Genomic DNA, 17,625 nt, shown 5'->3' on the forward strand with positions numbered 1-17,625 from the left:
AAACAGATGGTGCATTTCTACACCATGTCTACTTTTTTTGCTTTTGTGATCGGAAATTAATATGTAATCTCGTACACTACAAAAGTTTAGTTCTCAACGAGTGCTTTAAAACAATATTGATTTAAGGTCGACACTTTTTCACAATTTAAACGTTTTGTAATCCCAAAAATGGGCAGAGATATTCCACTATACACACATACCACAAAGGAGAATTAAGGAAATATCATGCAACATTGTGAAAGCTACAATGTTGAAGAATGGTAAACAATAGCACAAGTTCATACACGATATGAATTTATTGCTAAATCGGGAGAGACCAATGAAAGAAAAAATAGAGGTCAACATAAGCAAATGTACAGGATGGAATAGAAAGCGAGGTTAAGGGAAACGGAGAAGGAGATATAATTTAAAACATAAATATCGTGCAGGATGGGTTTAAATGTTCAATGATGTTAGGACGAGAAGCCATAGGCAGTGCTTAATTTCAACAGTCGTGTGCTTCTGATGAAATATTTGCCACCCCTGTTTTTCCTTTTTAAAAATGAAGCACTGGCCGCCCACAGGAAAGTAAAGTACTTTATGCAAAAAAAGGAAATTAAATTAAACAAAATAAAAAAGGACGAAGGACCTGATAAAGGATTATAGGAATGGCGGGTCACAGACTCAGACAACAACAAGCCTTAGAATCTGGAAATTAGATGTTTAAACGAAAGCGTAAGGAGCTTTTCTACTCATGCAAACGGGGTGAGGGGGGAGGGGGTGGGGTTTGGGAAGAAAACAAAAAATGCAGAAGGCTCTTGAATGCAGCTGTATATGCCGAAAGATGGGAGAATGCAAACGTGGTAAATCAAGCTTCAAATACCAGTTGTTTAAAATAGACTCCAAAGGAGAACAAGGGTCAGAAGGAGAGTCAATCGTGTTTGTGATGAAGATGAAAACACTTACAACAGGATGGAGATCATGAGATGATGAATGGTACAAAGGTGCCCACTAACACTGGCAAAGGCTTGGCAGCAGTGCAGCACCATGGCCTTCGTCCTGCAGAGAATATATGAGGCAACGATAAGAAATGGAGAATGTAAACAACCAATGATTATTTTCTCTGAAATGTTGGAAATGATATCAATGTACTACATTCTTGTTGGTGGAACCTTTCTTTTGTAATGGAACGTAGAATCCTATATTCCCAAAATTTGATTTAAAACTTATTTTCAGCATCGATTGGTACCTGGACACTTTTTCTCATTGCATGTTTGGACCTCCTCTCCCGAACCCTCACATGGATAGCCTTGCACACCAGTTCCTTTGCACATTCTGAAACGCCTCTGCCAACCCGCATCACACGTTTTTGAACATAGGCTCCACTGGTTCCATGGACCCCACTTGCCATCAGCTAAAAAGAAAAGAAATACACTCAGTGTCTCAACCCACAAAGAAAACAGAACAAGCACACTGTTAACGGTTCTGCCAACAAGAATATGAAGATGTCAGGGGTAAGGCAAACAACGAAGTTAGAAACATTAGGGGATAAGGGACCCAGGGTCAATATGCTCATATGTAGGCAAATGGGTTTGCACATTTGCAGTGGAATGCAGAGTTAATGAATTGGAGGCTGATGAACACACAATCCTTAAACCAAGTTCTCCTTTGTAAAATATTTTTTTTCAAATGTCCTTTTCATGAGATAAATGACATCTAGTTTTGTTGGATAATTTGCTGTACCAGAATCTGTAATAGATCATGACATCGCTCTTTCACTTGACCGCTCCTGGAAAGGGGCGACCAATCGGTCCCCCCGAACGTATGGTGGAGTACCCCGATCCCCCCGGGAAGCCATTTTGGGCGGGAGGCGCGTCTCGGCTGGTATGCCCGAAGCGGCGTAGCCGGGGCGCGCTTTTTTCCCGCCCAAGAGTGGGTTGTCCTAGACACCAAAGCCGTCCGCCACGCCCAGGGAGGCGGGAGGAGGCGGGTTCACGCCCGCCCCGAGAAGAATAAAAGGAGCCACAAGCCAAGGAAGCATCCTCTTGTTCCTGTGCTCTGAAGCTGCACCTCCTTGCTGCACGTGAGCTCGAGACGGAACGAAGAGCCATTTTTGAACCCACCCACCATCCCCTGAATACAGCAAGTTGTTGTGGTATAAAGTTCGTTTTTACGTAGTAGTTTTTCTTACAGGTTGTTTCTGAATAAAGTTTATGATTCGGTTGCAATAAAGTGGATAACTCTGTGCGGTATGCTTTATTAAAGACTTTCATCAGAGTGGTTAGTAATGTTTTAGATGTTTTAGGTTGAGACGTGATCTGTATTAAGTTGGAATGTCTCTTGCTTTTTAGTCATTAGTCTTGTCGTATTTATTGTTTGGTCGGGCGGTAAGGTCATGATCGGTGAGCAGTCATTGGAAGATCCCTAGGGGGGGGCGTCACCCATTACGGATGGGAGCGCCCGGGAGGAGGTGGCCATTGGCCCCTCAACGGGTAGGCGGTCCCTTCTAAAGGACGGGACGCCTAAAGGAAAGGGAAGGCGGTCAAGGCCCCTCCCTGGATAGGAGGGGCTACGGGCCCCTCCTGGGAATTTCCCGGGGCCAGGACATCTGCGACGGCAGAAGTGGTAAGTTGTGTAAGGTGGGGAGGGGGGTCTACGCTACCTTCTAGACACCTCACACGAGTCCTCGGACGACCACGTACATGGCGTCGAGTTAACAGGGGCCCCCGTCAAGACAAGGGAAATTGGTATGGCACACGAGGTGCAGTCCTCTGTGTGGCCGCCCCTCACAAGTGAGGGGGGAGTTCTGGTTTAGGGATCTGACACCGGTTACGACCTTGCCGTTGGCCCTTAACGTTAGGATGTACAATTTCAATTTGAAAATGCATTTTTGTAAGGATGTTACTATCGGCTAGGAGAACCTTTGTATTAGATATATGTTAAGGTTAGCCAAACATCGTAATGTGGATATGAAATTGTACATGATATGAAACTTTATTTTAATGTTTTGATTTTGTTTCATATTTTAATAAATACGGCCGGGATGGGTAACTCCCTTCCCGCCTTCCAAAAGTTCAAGAACTGTTTCCGGTTTCCCAATTCTTGGGGATTGTGTTGAGAGGGGGTGGCGGGTATCTCAGCCATATGACCTATGTGTTTGTTTTTAAAAATGAGCAGTAATATTTAATTTAACAGTGAACCAGTGTTATATCAGAACAAGTCACAAGATGGCACTCAACAGGCTCGAAGTACCAATTATGAATCTCCAAGTTTGTGTACATTATATACAGAAAGATGCATTCAGGAATAACGCGGATCCAGCGTCACTACGAAACCCCTGACCTTAAACACATAATCACATTAGACTTCGAAATGTAAATATACGTAGATCGGGAATAATGAGGACACACCATTATACTGCAGCTTGCTAACATAAGGGGTCATTAGGATCGCGGACAGACTGGAGTCCGTCCGCCATCCTGGTGGAGACTGGCACCGTCCGCCATACATGCAGTGGTCCCGCACACCAGATTTATTTAGTATTTATTTATTTCTGCGATTTTATATAGCGCGGACTTTACCCGAAGGTGTCAGAGCGTTTCACAATAGGAACAGTAATGATACATGAGGAGAAAATTACAAGTGAACAAATTACAAAAGCAAATGTTAAGTTACATGAATCAAAAGTGACAAGAGTGAGATCAGGATGCGACCGCCACCATGGAGGTCGCATCCTGCCATTTAACATTTAGCACACTACGTAATGCTGCGAAATGTAGGGGGGTAACATTGGTACCCCCCAGTGCCCTCTAAACTCCCCCAACCCAAGGGGAGCCCGCAATGGGCCACCGTAACTAATCCCCACCAGCCGTTCCATGGCGGTTTCGCTGCCATGTAAAGGCCGGATGTGTCCAGCATCATGATTTGATGTGCGGTGCCTGCTAGGCACCGCCACCATTTCATGCTCCCTGAACAATCTGAATGATTGCTTTTGGCGGACCATTGGCGGACGGTCTTTGTGTTCACCATGGTCTGAGCGTGATTCCCTCCACCATCGTAATGTGGTGGGGGGAATATCGCGGTACAATTGCGAAAGGACTGCCACTGCATAATTGGCGGTGACGGGCTTTCCGCAATGGTAATCGGCTCCATAGTCTTTATTTATTCTTTCTGCAATAAAAACTTCATCTTACATTTTTAGGTGGAGCAATAGAGCTGAGAATTTTTTATGTCTTCTCCCACTTCTGTCAAGTACTTGGGCTTAGTTACAGGCGTTACAGATTGATAAGGCGCTAACCTCATTAGACCTGGTTCAACAAGTAAGAGGACCAACACATGCCAAGGGACACACCCTAGACTTGGTGTGGACGACAGTTCCTGTTCAGGACATGGTTGCGGCTCAGCCATGCGTGTGGTCTGACCACTACTTGGTGAGAGGCAAGGTTTTGGCGAATAGACAGAAAACAACAACTAAAGGAGGTTGGAAGGCAGTTAGGAAGTGGAATAAGATCGATGGGGAAAAAATGGTAAATATACTTCGCACCAACCCCCTTGCTAACGATCGCCCCCTCAACCCAGAGGCCCTTTGTGGGGCACTCATGGACAAACTTCAGATTGCCACAGACACAGTTGCACCAATCTGTAGGGTGAACCGTTCGGATAGGAAACGAGGGGCCCCGTGGTACAATGAGTCACTCAGAGCTCAGAAACGGGGGCTACGTAAACGGGAAAGATACTGGCGGAAAAACTACAGTCCTGACTCTCGTAGTAACTATTTACGGGCTCTCGCTGATTATAAGCAAGCGATTATAGCCAGCAAGTCCGAGTTCTACGAGGAGAGGATTTCTTCAGCCACGAACCCTCAGAAAGAAGTCTTCCGAGTCCTTACGGAGCTCAGGAAGAACAAGGAACAGTCCCCGGACTTTAGTCAGGAGGATTGTCAGAAGTTCCAGGACTTTTTCACCAACAAAGTCATTGACTTGGTCACTGAAATTGCGGCAACCTCGCAAATTGACTGTCCACCGGTGGATGTCCCAGCCATACTGCCAATTACAATCCCGCTTTCTAATCTACCCTTGATCACTAAGGATAGTTTAGTCTCCCTCACGGGACGGGTTAAGTCCGGCTCTAGGTCGGATCCATGCCCACCTGAAGTGTTTAAACTCGCACTCCCGGGCATTGAGGATGACGTGCTGAGTCTCCTGAACCTTTCTTTACAAACTGGCCAAGTGCCATCTGCCTTCAAGGAAGCTCGTCTGATTCCCTTGTTAAAAAAATCAGGGGCAGACGCAAAATGTCTGAAGAACTTCAGACCAATTTCCCAGCTACCATTCCTGGCGAAGGTTCTGGAGCAGCATGTCCTTATCATCCTCTCTGAACATCTGGAAAGTAACATGCTGCTAGAACCGAACCAAGCAGGCTTCCGTACGAACCACAGCACGGAGCTGGTGATGTTGTCAATCGTGGATGAACTTAGGAACAGAGCAGACAAGAAAATCCCGGGGGCCCTGGTGCTGTTGGACCTCTCCGCGGCATTTGATACTGTGTGTCATGAACAACTACTGTCGCGGATGAGGGATATCGGCATTCAGGGCATAGCACTGGCATGGTTCACATCCTTCCTTCAAGGGAGGACGCAGAAAGTGCAATTAGGTGACATGCTTTCTACCGCAACCTCGATCACCTGCGGAGTCCCACAAGGGTCGGCTCATCACCCCTATTATTCAATATATACCTACAGCCTTTGATTCGAATGCTTAATCAAATGGACTGTCAGGTATATAACTACGCAGACGACACCCAGATCATTATCCAGCTGGAGGATAGCCAGAATGCCTTTACCAGACTGCAAAACATTCTGAGAAGCACAGCTAACTGGATGTCCGGCAACTCCCTAAAAATCAACCCGGACAAAACCGAGGTGTTGCCGATTACCATCGCTGGCAACCCTTGGTGTGATCGTTTCTGGCCTGGGGAGTTGGGCACGCCTCCAGAACCGGCGGAGGTGGTTAAGAGTCTGGGCATCCAGGTGGACAGTAAGCTGTCCATGAAAAAGCAAGTCTCAGCTGTGGTGGGCTGTTGCGTCGGCCTCCTGCGCCAACTTAGGAAAGTTTCCCCGTTGCTCTCTTTTTCCACCTTAAGGAGCGCGGTTTCTGCAATGATTTTGGCCAGGCTGGATTATGGCAATTCATTGTATATAGGACTCCCACAGGGCCTCTTAAATAGAATGCAGACGGTCATGAATGATGCTGCTAGGCTCATCTTCAAGAAACCAAGGAGTACCCAGGCATCCCCCCTCCTGCGGGAACTCCATTGGTTGCCAGTGAGGCAGAGATTAATGTTCAAGGGGCTCTGCATTGTACACAAGGCGCTTCATGGCAGAGCACCCACCTATTTGAAATCTCGTCTGTCCCTTTACAAACCAGGGAGGGCGCTTAGATCTGCTGACTCTATTTATCTGGTTCAGCCACGCTGTAGACTGACTACTGTGGGTGGACGCGCTTTTTCACATACTTTGCCAGCTATGTGGAATAATTTACCGCTGAAACTCCGCAATGAAAAGAAACTAATGCCTTTCCGCAAACAACTAAAAACTGTGCTTTTCCAGCAAGCGTGGGGTGGCCGTTAAATGTAATTCTGATGCATCTTTTATTGTCTAGCTGATCCTAACAAAGCGCTTAGAGACCCCTGGGTTATAGGGCGCTATATAAGTCACAATAAATAAATAAATAAATAAAATTAGTGATTTTATGTAGTGTAGCTGTTTACAACTGTGCAGAAATTCAACAAGTATTGATTTACTTATCATTAATTTGTGGTCTCTTCAGTCCTCTGAGTGTGAGCCACAGTAGGCTATAGAAATTAATCACTGTTATTAATCCCCCTCCCCCTAAGATTAATACCAGAGTAATGAATGGATCTAAAACTCCTTGTGAAAAGAATGACTCCTAAAAAGAACATCTGTACCTCGAGATAGCCACCAGAAGGTGCGCCTGAGGCCAGATTTGATTAGGTTGATCAGGTGTGGTAGAATGTGATACTGTTGCATTGATAATGAATGTAGGCCTTAATGCTCACACCAAATATAGAAATACGTCATTCAAATACATAATCTCTTTGCTCCAACATGAGCATTGCAGGTCTTTGAGGTAATTGTCAAGTGTGCAGCCTTTTGGACTATTGATATGTACAAAGTAAACAGAAGCCATGTTATGAGGTTCAAGTACCGTACATCGTGATGACATATTGGCCTTTTTTCTGGACAGAAGTTATGGGTGTACTTTAAATGTGAACAGTGAAGCACTCGACAGCTGTAATAACTTGGTGTGCCAATACCTCATCTCCCGTGCATGGGCGTTTGGCTCTCTATTTGCTTTGGCGAGGCTTCTCGGGACCAGGAAAAACGGAGGCAACATGTATGTGTTAATGTTGCCCTAGTTCAAGGAAAATGCTTCTTCTGGAGTCACCTGATAGTAATGCTCGTTGACAAAGAAATTGAATTTTAGGTTTTTCTGAGTACGGGCATAAATTACCTGTGACACACAATAGTGCACAGCCTCAAATATGTTGGACACTTCTATTCAAGTACTTTGTGCCTGATGAAGTCCAGAATGGGGATCAGCTTCATAGAATTTCTGAATTATTACTTATAATCATAGAGGAAACATTGCTGATCTGCTGCTGTGATGAAATGGCCCAAATTCTCGGTCTCTCTTATAATTGGAGCATGAAATATAAAAATATCATCCAGGGCAGACCCTACATGACAAGGTGGTCCTGGGCCATTATCTGCAAAAAGCAAATCCGCACAGACAACCAGATAGTTAGTGACACTGACAGTGTTGGCATTGGGATGCGTACATTGCTCAGTTTGTAAGAGAAGATGTGCTGGGGACTAAAGATTTGCTCAGAAGATGGCAGCTGGCGCTATGAAAGGGCGGTATGCCAAGTACCAGGGCTACAAAGTCTGGATTCCACCTCATGTCTCTTTAATCCACCACCGGACACTCCCTCCCACTTAATCTCACTCTTGCACGTTCTTTTTCATTCCTACTTTCTCTCTTTGTTACTGTTTGTCTATCTTGTTCTTTCTTTCCCTCTTTTGTGGTTGTCTCTCTCTCGCCCTGGATCAAAGCCGGTTTAGGAAAACTATGTGCCGGTCCCCCAAAAAAGAATGCTAGTGGGCCTCCCTGGAACCACTTGCTCAAAGTACGCTCTGGATTCGAGTTTCCTCTTCTAGTCCATTTTCAAAGTCCTGATCTTCATTTACTATTATCGTTCAAATATTCTGAAGCCAGAGCGATGGGACATCATGAGGTGGGGACAGAGGCTCTAGTGTAGGTGGCTGAGGAGGTAGAACAGCTAGAGGTTTCAGAAGTGGTTGGCTGAGTAATGGAGAAGGCGGTCACTCATGCAGAAGTGGAGCTGTCAGTCTCAAGTAAATACCAGTTACTTGAAATAAATCAACAGATCACCCCACCCCCTCAAGCTGGGTTGTGCTGTACAACCTATTTGGCATTCAACAACAGTATGGGTTTCAACATTAAAGGGGCCTTTATTGATGAGGATCGCATCAACAAGGTTACAAATGAAGACATGAAAATTGACTAGCCTGTCAAAAAAGAGACAGTCCTTGAAGTGAGATCTGACGAAAGCCACTGGAAAGAAGATGGCTTGTCCTTCTTCATCATAAACGAGGCTCCTGTTGATGACTGTTTCAGCAGGAAAGATGAGAGGAAATCGGTTGTTGCCAATCTTTGGAAATACATTTCCGGCACAGCACCAAATGGTTGGTCAGAGGCTGCTTCAAGAAAGGTGATCCAATTTTTCGAGGTCACAGGTATTCATTTAGTGAGTACTTTAGGCACTTTGGGGGTCTTTTTTTCTGAGCCCTTTTTAGCAAAAGTTCCAGAAGAGGTACATTCATAGAATCATTGCCTTTCAAGAAGGCATCTCTCTTGCAGATATAAAGCCAGGCACCTGTTCTTCCCTATACAGTTTTGGATGCGAAAGATCTACAGATACTTAATTTGATGACTTATGTTTCCGACTAGGCGAGTAATTGTACATGATGTGCATATACTCACAAACAACGGCTAAAGAGACATTACTATTCTCTCTGAGAAGTTGGCATATTGGCTGAAATGAGCCCTGTCTCAGTAGACCAAAAAACATAAAAAGCTCTCTATAAACCAGATGATTTAGCTTGGTCTCAGAGGTTATCCAGGAAAGGTGAAAAGGAGAAATCGAGATTTTCTGAGGTAAATCTATCAAGTTGAGCACAGCTCGAAATCCTGATTTTCTGAGGCAAATCTAGAAAGTAGAGCCAATCTCTGTTCAGGGACGCTTTCACACTTGAAGTGTGGTAGTAAATCTGAGCTAAAGTGGCCTCTAGTGAAACTGAATGTGCTTAGTGAATTCACCTAATTGGCTAAAGTTTGGAAGCTTTTCAATGAGGTGAGTGCACTACTAAACAAACACTTTTCTGGGGATAACGGCCATTTCAATAATCGTTATTGATGATTTATACAGTGATTCCATGCATTATAACAGGGAATAGTTCAAGCATGTGAATCTATGAAAAATCCAGAACTGGAGAAAATACGGAGTCAATATTGGTTGTAAATGTTAAGAGTAAATATGTTCCATGGCGCCTTCCAATATGAATTTTCTTAGTCAGGAGCTCCATCGCACACTACGAATTTTGTGACCTCATGGAGTCAACACCTCATTATAGCACTAGTTTGCTTTTATTGATACAGAATAATGACTCCCAGCAATCACTGCAGAATATGTGATGTCTTCTCTTGACAAGATCTTTGCTGGAATATGTATATGAAGAACCTCCCACTCGAACTACATCTATTTGTCAATATTGTGCTAACATTAGCTCAATGTGTTACCCCTTGCTGTATGAATCAATGGATACAACAATAATGCATTTATTTAAATCTTTGTTTTTTGCCAATCCTTATTTTAGATTTGTCTCAAAAAGAGTAAAACATTTTTTGGCATATATTTTTTATATTAAAAAGACAACTTTTGTGTTCATATATATAGTGCAATTCATAAATGATTCATCATATTATAGATCTCTTATTTGTACAATCGATAAAGCATAATTGTGCATATCCTCATTTTGTGATACAGACCAACATCACATCACACCTCACATCCCATCGCATCCTTTCACATCACATGCATTACTAATCCAGTTTTGATTGGCATGCACAAAAACTCATGGCGAGAACCTTCAATAATATCCATGGTTATGCTGCCAGCTGGAGGTCCGACAGGCCGACGTACGTTTCAGTGGATAAGGGGCACTTGAATCCACCTTCTTTAGGACCGCTTATTTGCATTAATTTATACAGTGGTGGTTAGATGAGGAATCAGTGATACAGGCTGACTTGATACACATGGGTAAAACCATGTAAGCAGGAGGTATAAGCGCTTCTGAGGAGTTTACCAATAATGGAAGTGTTTTCGCTTTCAGTGGTCGCTCTAACGTCAATGTTCGCTTATAGAGTTTTGATTCAGCTTCCAATATAATTGGTCACTAGTTGGTTCATTATGTCCCAAGTTGCACTGACAGAGCCAGTGCTTTTTGTGGTTGCTACTCAGTGTCCATTTGTTAGTCTGGGTGCAGGTTCTTTATACTCCAGGGGTTCTTTTTCACCTAGCCGTCCTGCTTTCAGGCGGGACGGCGGTAGTCCGGTTCTCTGGCTAGGTGAAAAACGAATGTACAATTATATTCGAAGCTGAATCAAAAACACTTCCATCATTGGGAAACGCCTCCGAACACTTATACCTTCTGCACACATGCTTTTACCCATGTGTATCAAGTCAGCCTGTATCAATGATTCCCATCTAACCTCTGCTGTATAACTTAATGAAAATAAGTGTTCCTGAAGAAGGTGTGATTGTCACCATGAAATTGCAGTCTCAGAATATTGAGAATATTTGAAAAGCTAATAAGAACTGCATGTTTTTATGAGAGATACATGGTAGTTATAGATAATATTAACAGTGAAGTAGGGCAAAATGTTTTACTGACTGACCTGCACTTACATTGCACTAACTGCTTCAAGATGTCCTGATTTGAAGAATCCTGATGATACTAACACCTTAACAGAGTGGTCCCAGGATTTTAGCAACTGACATTCTTCAAGGACGAAGCAAATACTTATTTGAATTCTGTAATATGTATTGACCGCGCCATGGACAAATACCATTACATCTCTAAAGGCATCTTTCAGATAAACCCTGATGAAATGAAAATGTAAATCTAAATGCATATACTAGGTCATGAACTCAGAATCCGCTCCCTAATGTGCTGCTGTACTGGCAAAAATGAAATCTCTGCATTAGTAAATAATAGGTTATAATGCATAGTCTATATATATATCCTTCTTAGACTCACTCACGTGACTATTTTGAGCACAGGGATTGCCATGGGAATAACATGTATGGTGTGAATTATTGAAGTGTTGCAGGCACCAAAAATAAGGAAAGGCTAATTACCATTTCATAGAGTAACAAGCTCAGCTTTATTTCCCTCCATCAAATACGAATTGGGATGAAAGGTTCTATAAAAGAAATCCAGTGCTTGAGAACTGTGCGATTTTAAGTGGTGGGTAGAATTTGGACACAGTCAGAAATAGCAGACCAGCCTTGTGCCTGAAAGGGCTCAAAGCCATTTATCAGAACGAGAAGGCGTATTAGTTTGTAGGCTTTTAGGATTGCATGTTACATTTTATATACAGTCGTATGACATATACATGAATAACCATGCATCTTATATCATGTATTAGATTCTTGTAATGTACACAGCGATTTAAATAGTTTCTCCAACCTTATCCTCTGTCTTGTTGCAGAACAAGGCACAGCTCATTCCTCTTACCTTTCAATCCTCTCTGTAGGAATGTTACTGCTCGATGAACTACATCCTTAGAAAGCCTCATCTATATATTGCTTCTTCCCCAACCGGTCTATCCCTTTTTATGTGCAGATGGTAGAGTACTCAAGCAAAATGTCTTTCTTGCAACCTCAAAATAAGGGTTAATATGTAAAAGTAACTTAATTTGCACATGCACAGTTTTTTATTTGTTTAACCTGATATACAAAAGACATTTCTTCTAGCTTTGTAGTTCAGAGTACAACCAACCAAACACACTATATTTCCGTGTATGCGGACTGCTATGTAATATCCTATCCCTCTCTTGATGTCAGCGACTAATGTGTGCATCTGTCATAACTTTAACTCCTGGTTATCGATAACCTGATCACTAAGTAGGGGGAATTTGTAGACAGGGGCAGCACCACCTAAAGGGCGAATGAGCGTCGCAGCACCCTGAGTGTAGCAGCCAAACACTAATAAATAAAATGGCATAATAGTCCCATTTTATTTATTTACCATCAGCTCGTGATGTGTACAGTGTGAGTGTTAGGCAGGGGGGCGGGGTTGAATACTGCTGTTGCACGATTACTGCTGCCCCTTTCAGTGCATATGTCGCATTGGCCAGCGGGTTACCTTCGGCCAGCCCGACATGCGCACTGCACACCCAGCAATCCCCCGGCTGTAAAACAGCCAGGCGATTGCTGGCATGGGCCCCCTGACTCAAAATGAGCACTGGGTTAGCCTGCTTACACCAATCCTGGAGCTGCTGCCATGCCGATAGCAGCTCCAGGATTAGCCAGGAGTTGTGTTCCACTGGGCAGGAAGGAAAGTCCTTCCTTTCCTGCTCTTGGACGTCAGACCAGCATCGCCGGCAGTGGTGGTTCCTCGAGGGAGTGCTGTGGGCGGAGCAGGGCAGGGGCAGGGTGGGGTGTAGTAAACCTCGGCATACGGCTGAACAAAGTTAAATAAATACATAAATAAAACGAATTACATTGCACTCGCTGCAACGCTAAATGGCGATGCAGCGCGCGCAATGTAAATCATTTAATTAATTAATTTATTTACTTAACTCTGTTCGGCCATATGCCGGAGTTTACTACCCCCAAACTTCCCCTCCCCAACCCCGCAGCACTCCCCCGAGGAGCCGCCACTGATCACCGGGAGTGTCATACCAAGCAGGAGCATCATTAAGGTGAGTTGGGGGCTTGGAGCCCTCCTATATATTTGTACTTCCAGTCACCACTGTTTGTGGAACAGTTTATTCTTGACTGTATCCTTTCTCATGGCTTGAGAAAGGACCACTATTTTCTCTGAGAAGGATTTGGTAATACTATGTATCTCAAGGTGCTACAGGCATCTCTGGTGCCTTCCACGGTAAAAGCAGCCAGCAGTCCCCATCTGTGTTCTTAGTGACTCGGCTCACAGTACTACAGTACATTCTTAGCTTTTGCCATAAATGGAGCTTTGGCTGTGTTTGGCCAGAGCGAAAGGATTGTCTACAAACTCAGCTGCAGTGCCAGTGACACAACTCTTCCGCCCTTGCAGTGCAAGATGCAGAGTTAAGAAGCATTGGGGAATTAAGGGCTCTCTGGGTACTGCTGGAGAGAATAGTGGCGATGCAGACCTCAGAGGGACAGGGCATTGCCGGTGACAGATTTTGCTAGGCTGTGCCTGAGCAGTGATTTGACACCATTGAGTTTAACCTTCAGAAGGCAAAAAAGATTTGTTTACTTGACAATCCAGGACATGGAAAGAGAGGATCAATTCCATCCATGAGTTTGTAATCGGAGATTACTCACATCAGACGTAGAGTGGGGCATGTAGGCCTCCTGTCCAGAGACTCTGCAGTTATAATGTTGAAACTAGTGTGCATGGCATGAGCAAAACTATAGTATATAAAAGGGGAACCCCTGATGAGCGTGAAATCGTCCTCTATCGAGCCCCTTTGATGCGCCTGGATGGCTTCCACCCAATATTCATCTTGTGAATGTGGATGACAGAGGGAGGAAAAGGAAGGTCGCTGAGAGTCTGAACTCTGCTGATTGAAAAGGCGGTAAGAGAACGGAATTCTTATGAAATGTCAAAGAGGAATCGGTAGAAATAAAGTAATTATTTTTGAGGGTAGACACTGGAATAACTGTGATAGGAATAACATTTTGTGCAAAATGACGTCTGAACTATGTCCTTTTATCAGAGAGTTATTTTGCATGGGAGTATACAAGTTTGAAAAGAGGCCAGTCATTTTGTGATGCTCGTTTGACTGACGATAACTAAACGGGTTAGGTAGAGAAAGATACTTGTCCTCTTCCCATTGAGCAATGTACTAGTTGAGAGTGTTTCTTAAGTGTCATTTATTTTTGTCCTGTCTGTGTAATTTGCATATGTGATTTTTTTTTAATGTTGCTTTCTTTTTTTCAGTGGACTGGTTCAAGGCATTCCACTGAGTTTCAGGCAATACTTCTCAAACATGAATACGGAGCCAGTAAAGGGCAGTTTTCAACTTGTTTCTTCAAGTTGATAGGATAACAAGCATTCTGCATTCACGTGCAGCTGGAACGGAATTATCTTTGAACTGTATTTCATAGGTTCTGCTAAGAAAAACCTAGAATGGGCTTTCTCTAAACAGCTTAGAAAGGCTGTTGGATTCTTCCTTTTAGGGGTGAGCTGCCGGCTGGGGCTGATCGTGCTAATCGCGGGCTCCCAGCGGCAGCGGGCGCCATCTTGGCTTGGGCTTCGCCTTCCACCATAGCCCTGCCCCTCCCCCGCCGCTCCGCCCCTACTTAGCAGCGCGTTTCCTGCTCCTCCTCGTGTCTGACCAGTGGCCCGGTGGCAGTGGGCTGATTGGCCGGTCGCTTGGCGTGGCGCTGCTCTCCCATTTCCCGCCCCGCTGATTGCGAGCGGTGGCGATTTCCTGGCAGAAACTGTTTTTAACTTGTGTCTAACTCGTTTTAAAATTGTGCAGGTACTTGACTCTATTGGGCATTTTAGGGGTGAGCTGCCGGCTGGGGCTGATCGTGCTAGTCGCGGGCTCCCAGCGGCAGCGGGCGCCATCTTGGCTTGGGCTTCGCCTTCCACCATAGCCCTGCCCCTCCCCCGCCGCTCCGCCCCTACTTAGCAGCGCGTTTCCTGCTCCTCCTCGTGTCTGACCAGTGGCCCGGTGGCAGTGGGCTGATTGGCTGGTCGCTTGGCGTGGCGCTGCTCTCCCATTTCCCGCCCCGCTGATTGCGAGCGGTGGCGATTTCCTGGCAGAAACTGTTTTTAACTTGTGTCTAACTCGTTTTAAAATTGTGCAGGTACTTGACTCTATTGGGCATTTTAGGGGTGAGCTGCCGGCTGGGGCTGATCGTGCTAGTCGCGGGCTCCCAGCGGCAGCGGGCGCCATCTTGGCTTGGGCTTCGCCTTCCACCATAGCCCTGCCCCTCCCCCGCCGCTCCGCCCCTACTTATACAGACACCATGAGGCAGCGCAGCGGACGAGCGCAGCGGGCGCGACGAAGGCGCGCCGGAGTTGCGCCTGAGTTAAGCCCGTCTGCGCCCGTCCGCGGCTGGCCGGGGCTAGGGGCACGGGACGCTGCTGGTTACATCACCTACACTCCGTCCCAGTTATGCCTCATGTGGTCCCCCGGCAGCATTAGCCCCTCTACCACTACTGGCTTACAACTCCTCGGTCTGTATTGTCCTCCTCAATCCTCCCCCCCCGGTTTAGTATCACTTTTTGCTTCTCCTACCTTGTCCTCTTCTATTCCCCCGACTCCCCCGGCACCTTCTGTCCAATCCTTTTCTACCTCGGCTACCCTACTAAATACAAGGTCCGCCGTAAATCACCAATACGAGCTATTTGACTACCTCGATACCAACGAACCAGATCTCCTGTTTTTAACCGAGACCTGGTTCAAGTCCGACTCCCTGCCCAATGTGCTTGCCGCCTTACCATCTACTTATTCCGCTATTCGTGCGGATCGTCCTGATGGCAAGCGGGGAGGTGGAGTGGCTTTAATAGCTCGTACTGATTTTAACTTTTCAATCCTTCCTTCCCCACCCATCACTGATGTTGACCTCCTCGTAGCCCGCTCTACTTCCCATTTAGCCCCTTTCACCTTTGTACTTATTTACCGTCCTCCCCAGCCGACTCCTTCGTTCCTCCCCGATATTCAAACCCTTTTGGCCACTTTGGCAGTCAATCATTCCTCTGTATTAGTTTTAGGGGACCTTAACTTCTGGCCCAATGACCCGGCGGAGAGCCCCCAATCTAAGGAATTCACCTGCCTCATGGAAAATTTGAACTTCGTACCCCTCATACACAGCCCAACCCATCGTCATGGCCACATGTTGGACCAAATCTGGACACTGAATGTTCCCTCCACTCCTCCCTCGATTTCCCCTTGCCCATGGTCAGATCACTCCACCATCACGTTCTCCCTTGCCCTAGCTCCCCCGGTTAAACCCCCCCTTCCCAAAAACACTTGGGCTCGGAAATGGGGCAAGGTAAACATGCCCTCCCTATGTTCGGCCCTGGTCACGACCTGCCCGGATCTTACTGGTTTGACAGCTGCCCCTCAACTGGCCGCAATTAACAACTGGCTCACAAGGGCTAGCGATGAATTCGCCCCCCTCAAGCGCCTCTCAGTAAAACGGGCCCATGCAGCTAATCGTTGGTTTACCCCCGACCTCAAAGAGAAAAAACTTGCTGCAAGAAGGGCTGAAAGAGCGTGGCGAAGAACTTACGATCCTGCCTTAAAAACAATCTATCTGGCCACTCTGCAAACCTACAAAAAGAGTATCCTGGAAGCCAAGGCTGAATACTACACACACAGGATATTGGTTGCAGAGTCACAATCGAAAGAAATCTTCTCCACCGTCCATGAGCTCGCTTCATCCACCAGAGCCACACCTACCATTCCCCCGTCCCAATCCCTCTGTGACTCGCTCAACGAGTTCTTTATAGACAAGGTTGTAAAAATTAAACATAACATCCCCCCCCCTCTTCCACTTTTGTGGACCCCTCCCCTCCCCCCTCCACTACTAAACTGACCAATTTCCCACTCCTAACTATTGACTCCCTTCGCCCTCTGCTTCAACGGGTCAAATCAGGCTCTCCTCAGGACTTTGCCCCTGCCCGCATACTTAGGGAAATCTACTCAGCCTGCCCCATTCCCCCTCTGACCCTCCTCAATGACTCCCTCAACCATGGTTATGTTCCTATTCCACACAAATCGGCGATTGTCATCCCTATTTTAAAAAAACCTGACGCCGATCCCTCCTCTGCTTCTAATTACCGCCCCATTTCACTCCTTCCCTACCTGGCAAAGGTCCTTGAAACTCACATTACCTCCACACTGAGCACTCATATCGAGGCAAATCATTGCCTCTCCCCTTGTCAAGCTGGTTTCCGCCCCCTGCATTCTACCGAAAAAGTGGTCATCTCAGTCATGGACAAGCTGCGTGAAGGCATTGACATCAACCTTCCGCAAGCCCTGATCCTCCTCGACTTATCCGCCGCTTTTGACACGGTGGACCATACCATCCTCCTCAACCGTGTCAAGGCGGCGGGTATAGAGGGCCTAGCCTTTTCTTGGCTAGAGTCCTTCCTCGCGGGGAGAACACAAGGTGTCCATTTGACTGGTTTTGCGGCGGCCTCTCGTAAGGTAGAATGCGGGGTCCCCCAGGGTTCATCACTCTCCCCTCTCCTGTTTAACCTCTACATCTTCCCCCTTATTTTTATGTTACAGCAACTGGAGGTCACCGTGT

The 17,625-nt window shown here is 45.8% G+C and overlaps 1 protein-coding gene across 6 annotated transcripts in view; it reads right to left on the reverse strand.

Moving 5' to 3' along the window:
* Positions 1-17,625, reverse strand: part of ADGRB2 (adhesion G protein-coupled receptor B2) — a 1,127,991-nt gene that overhangs the window by 470,190 nt on the left and 640,176 nt on the right. For all 6 annotated transcript variants that reach the window (XM_086955647.1, XM_086955646.1, XM_086955645.1 and 3 more), the window contains one exon: positions 1,229-1,393. In XM_086955647.1, the coding sequence (XP_086811773.1) occupies positions 1,229-1,393 (165 nt within the window). The remainder of the gene's footprint in view (positions 1-1,228; positions 1,394-17,625) is intronic.

Source organism: Lissotriton vulgaris, chromosome 2_1 (genome assembly GCF_964263255.1).
Source record: "Lissotriton vulgaris chromosome 2_1, aLisVul1.2, whole genome shotgun sequence".
Classification (NCBI taxonomy): Eukaryota; Metazoa; Chordata; class Amphibia; order Caudata; family Salamandridae; genus Lissotriton; species Lissotriton vulgaris.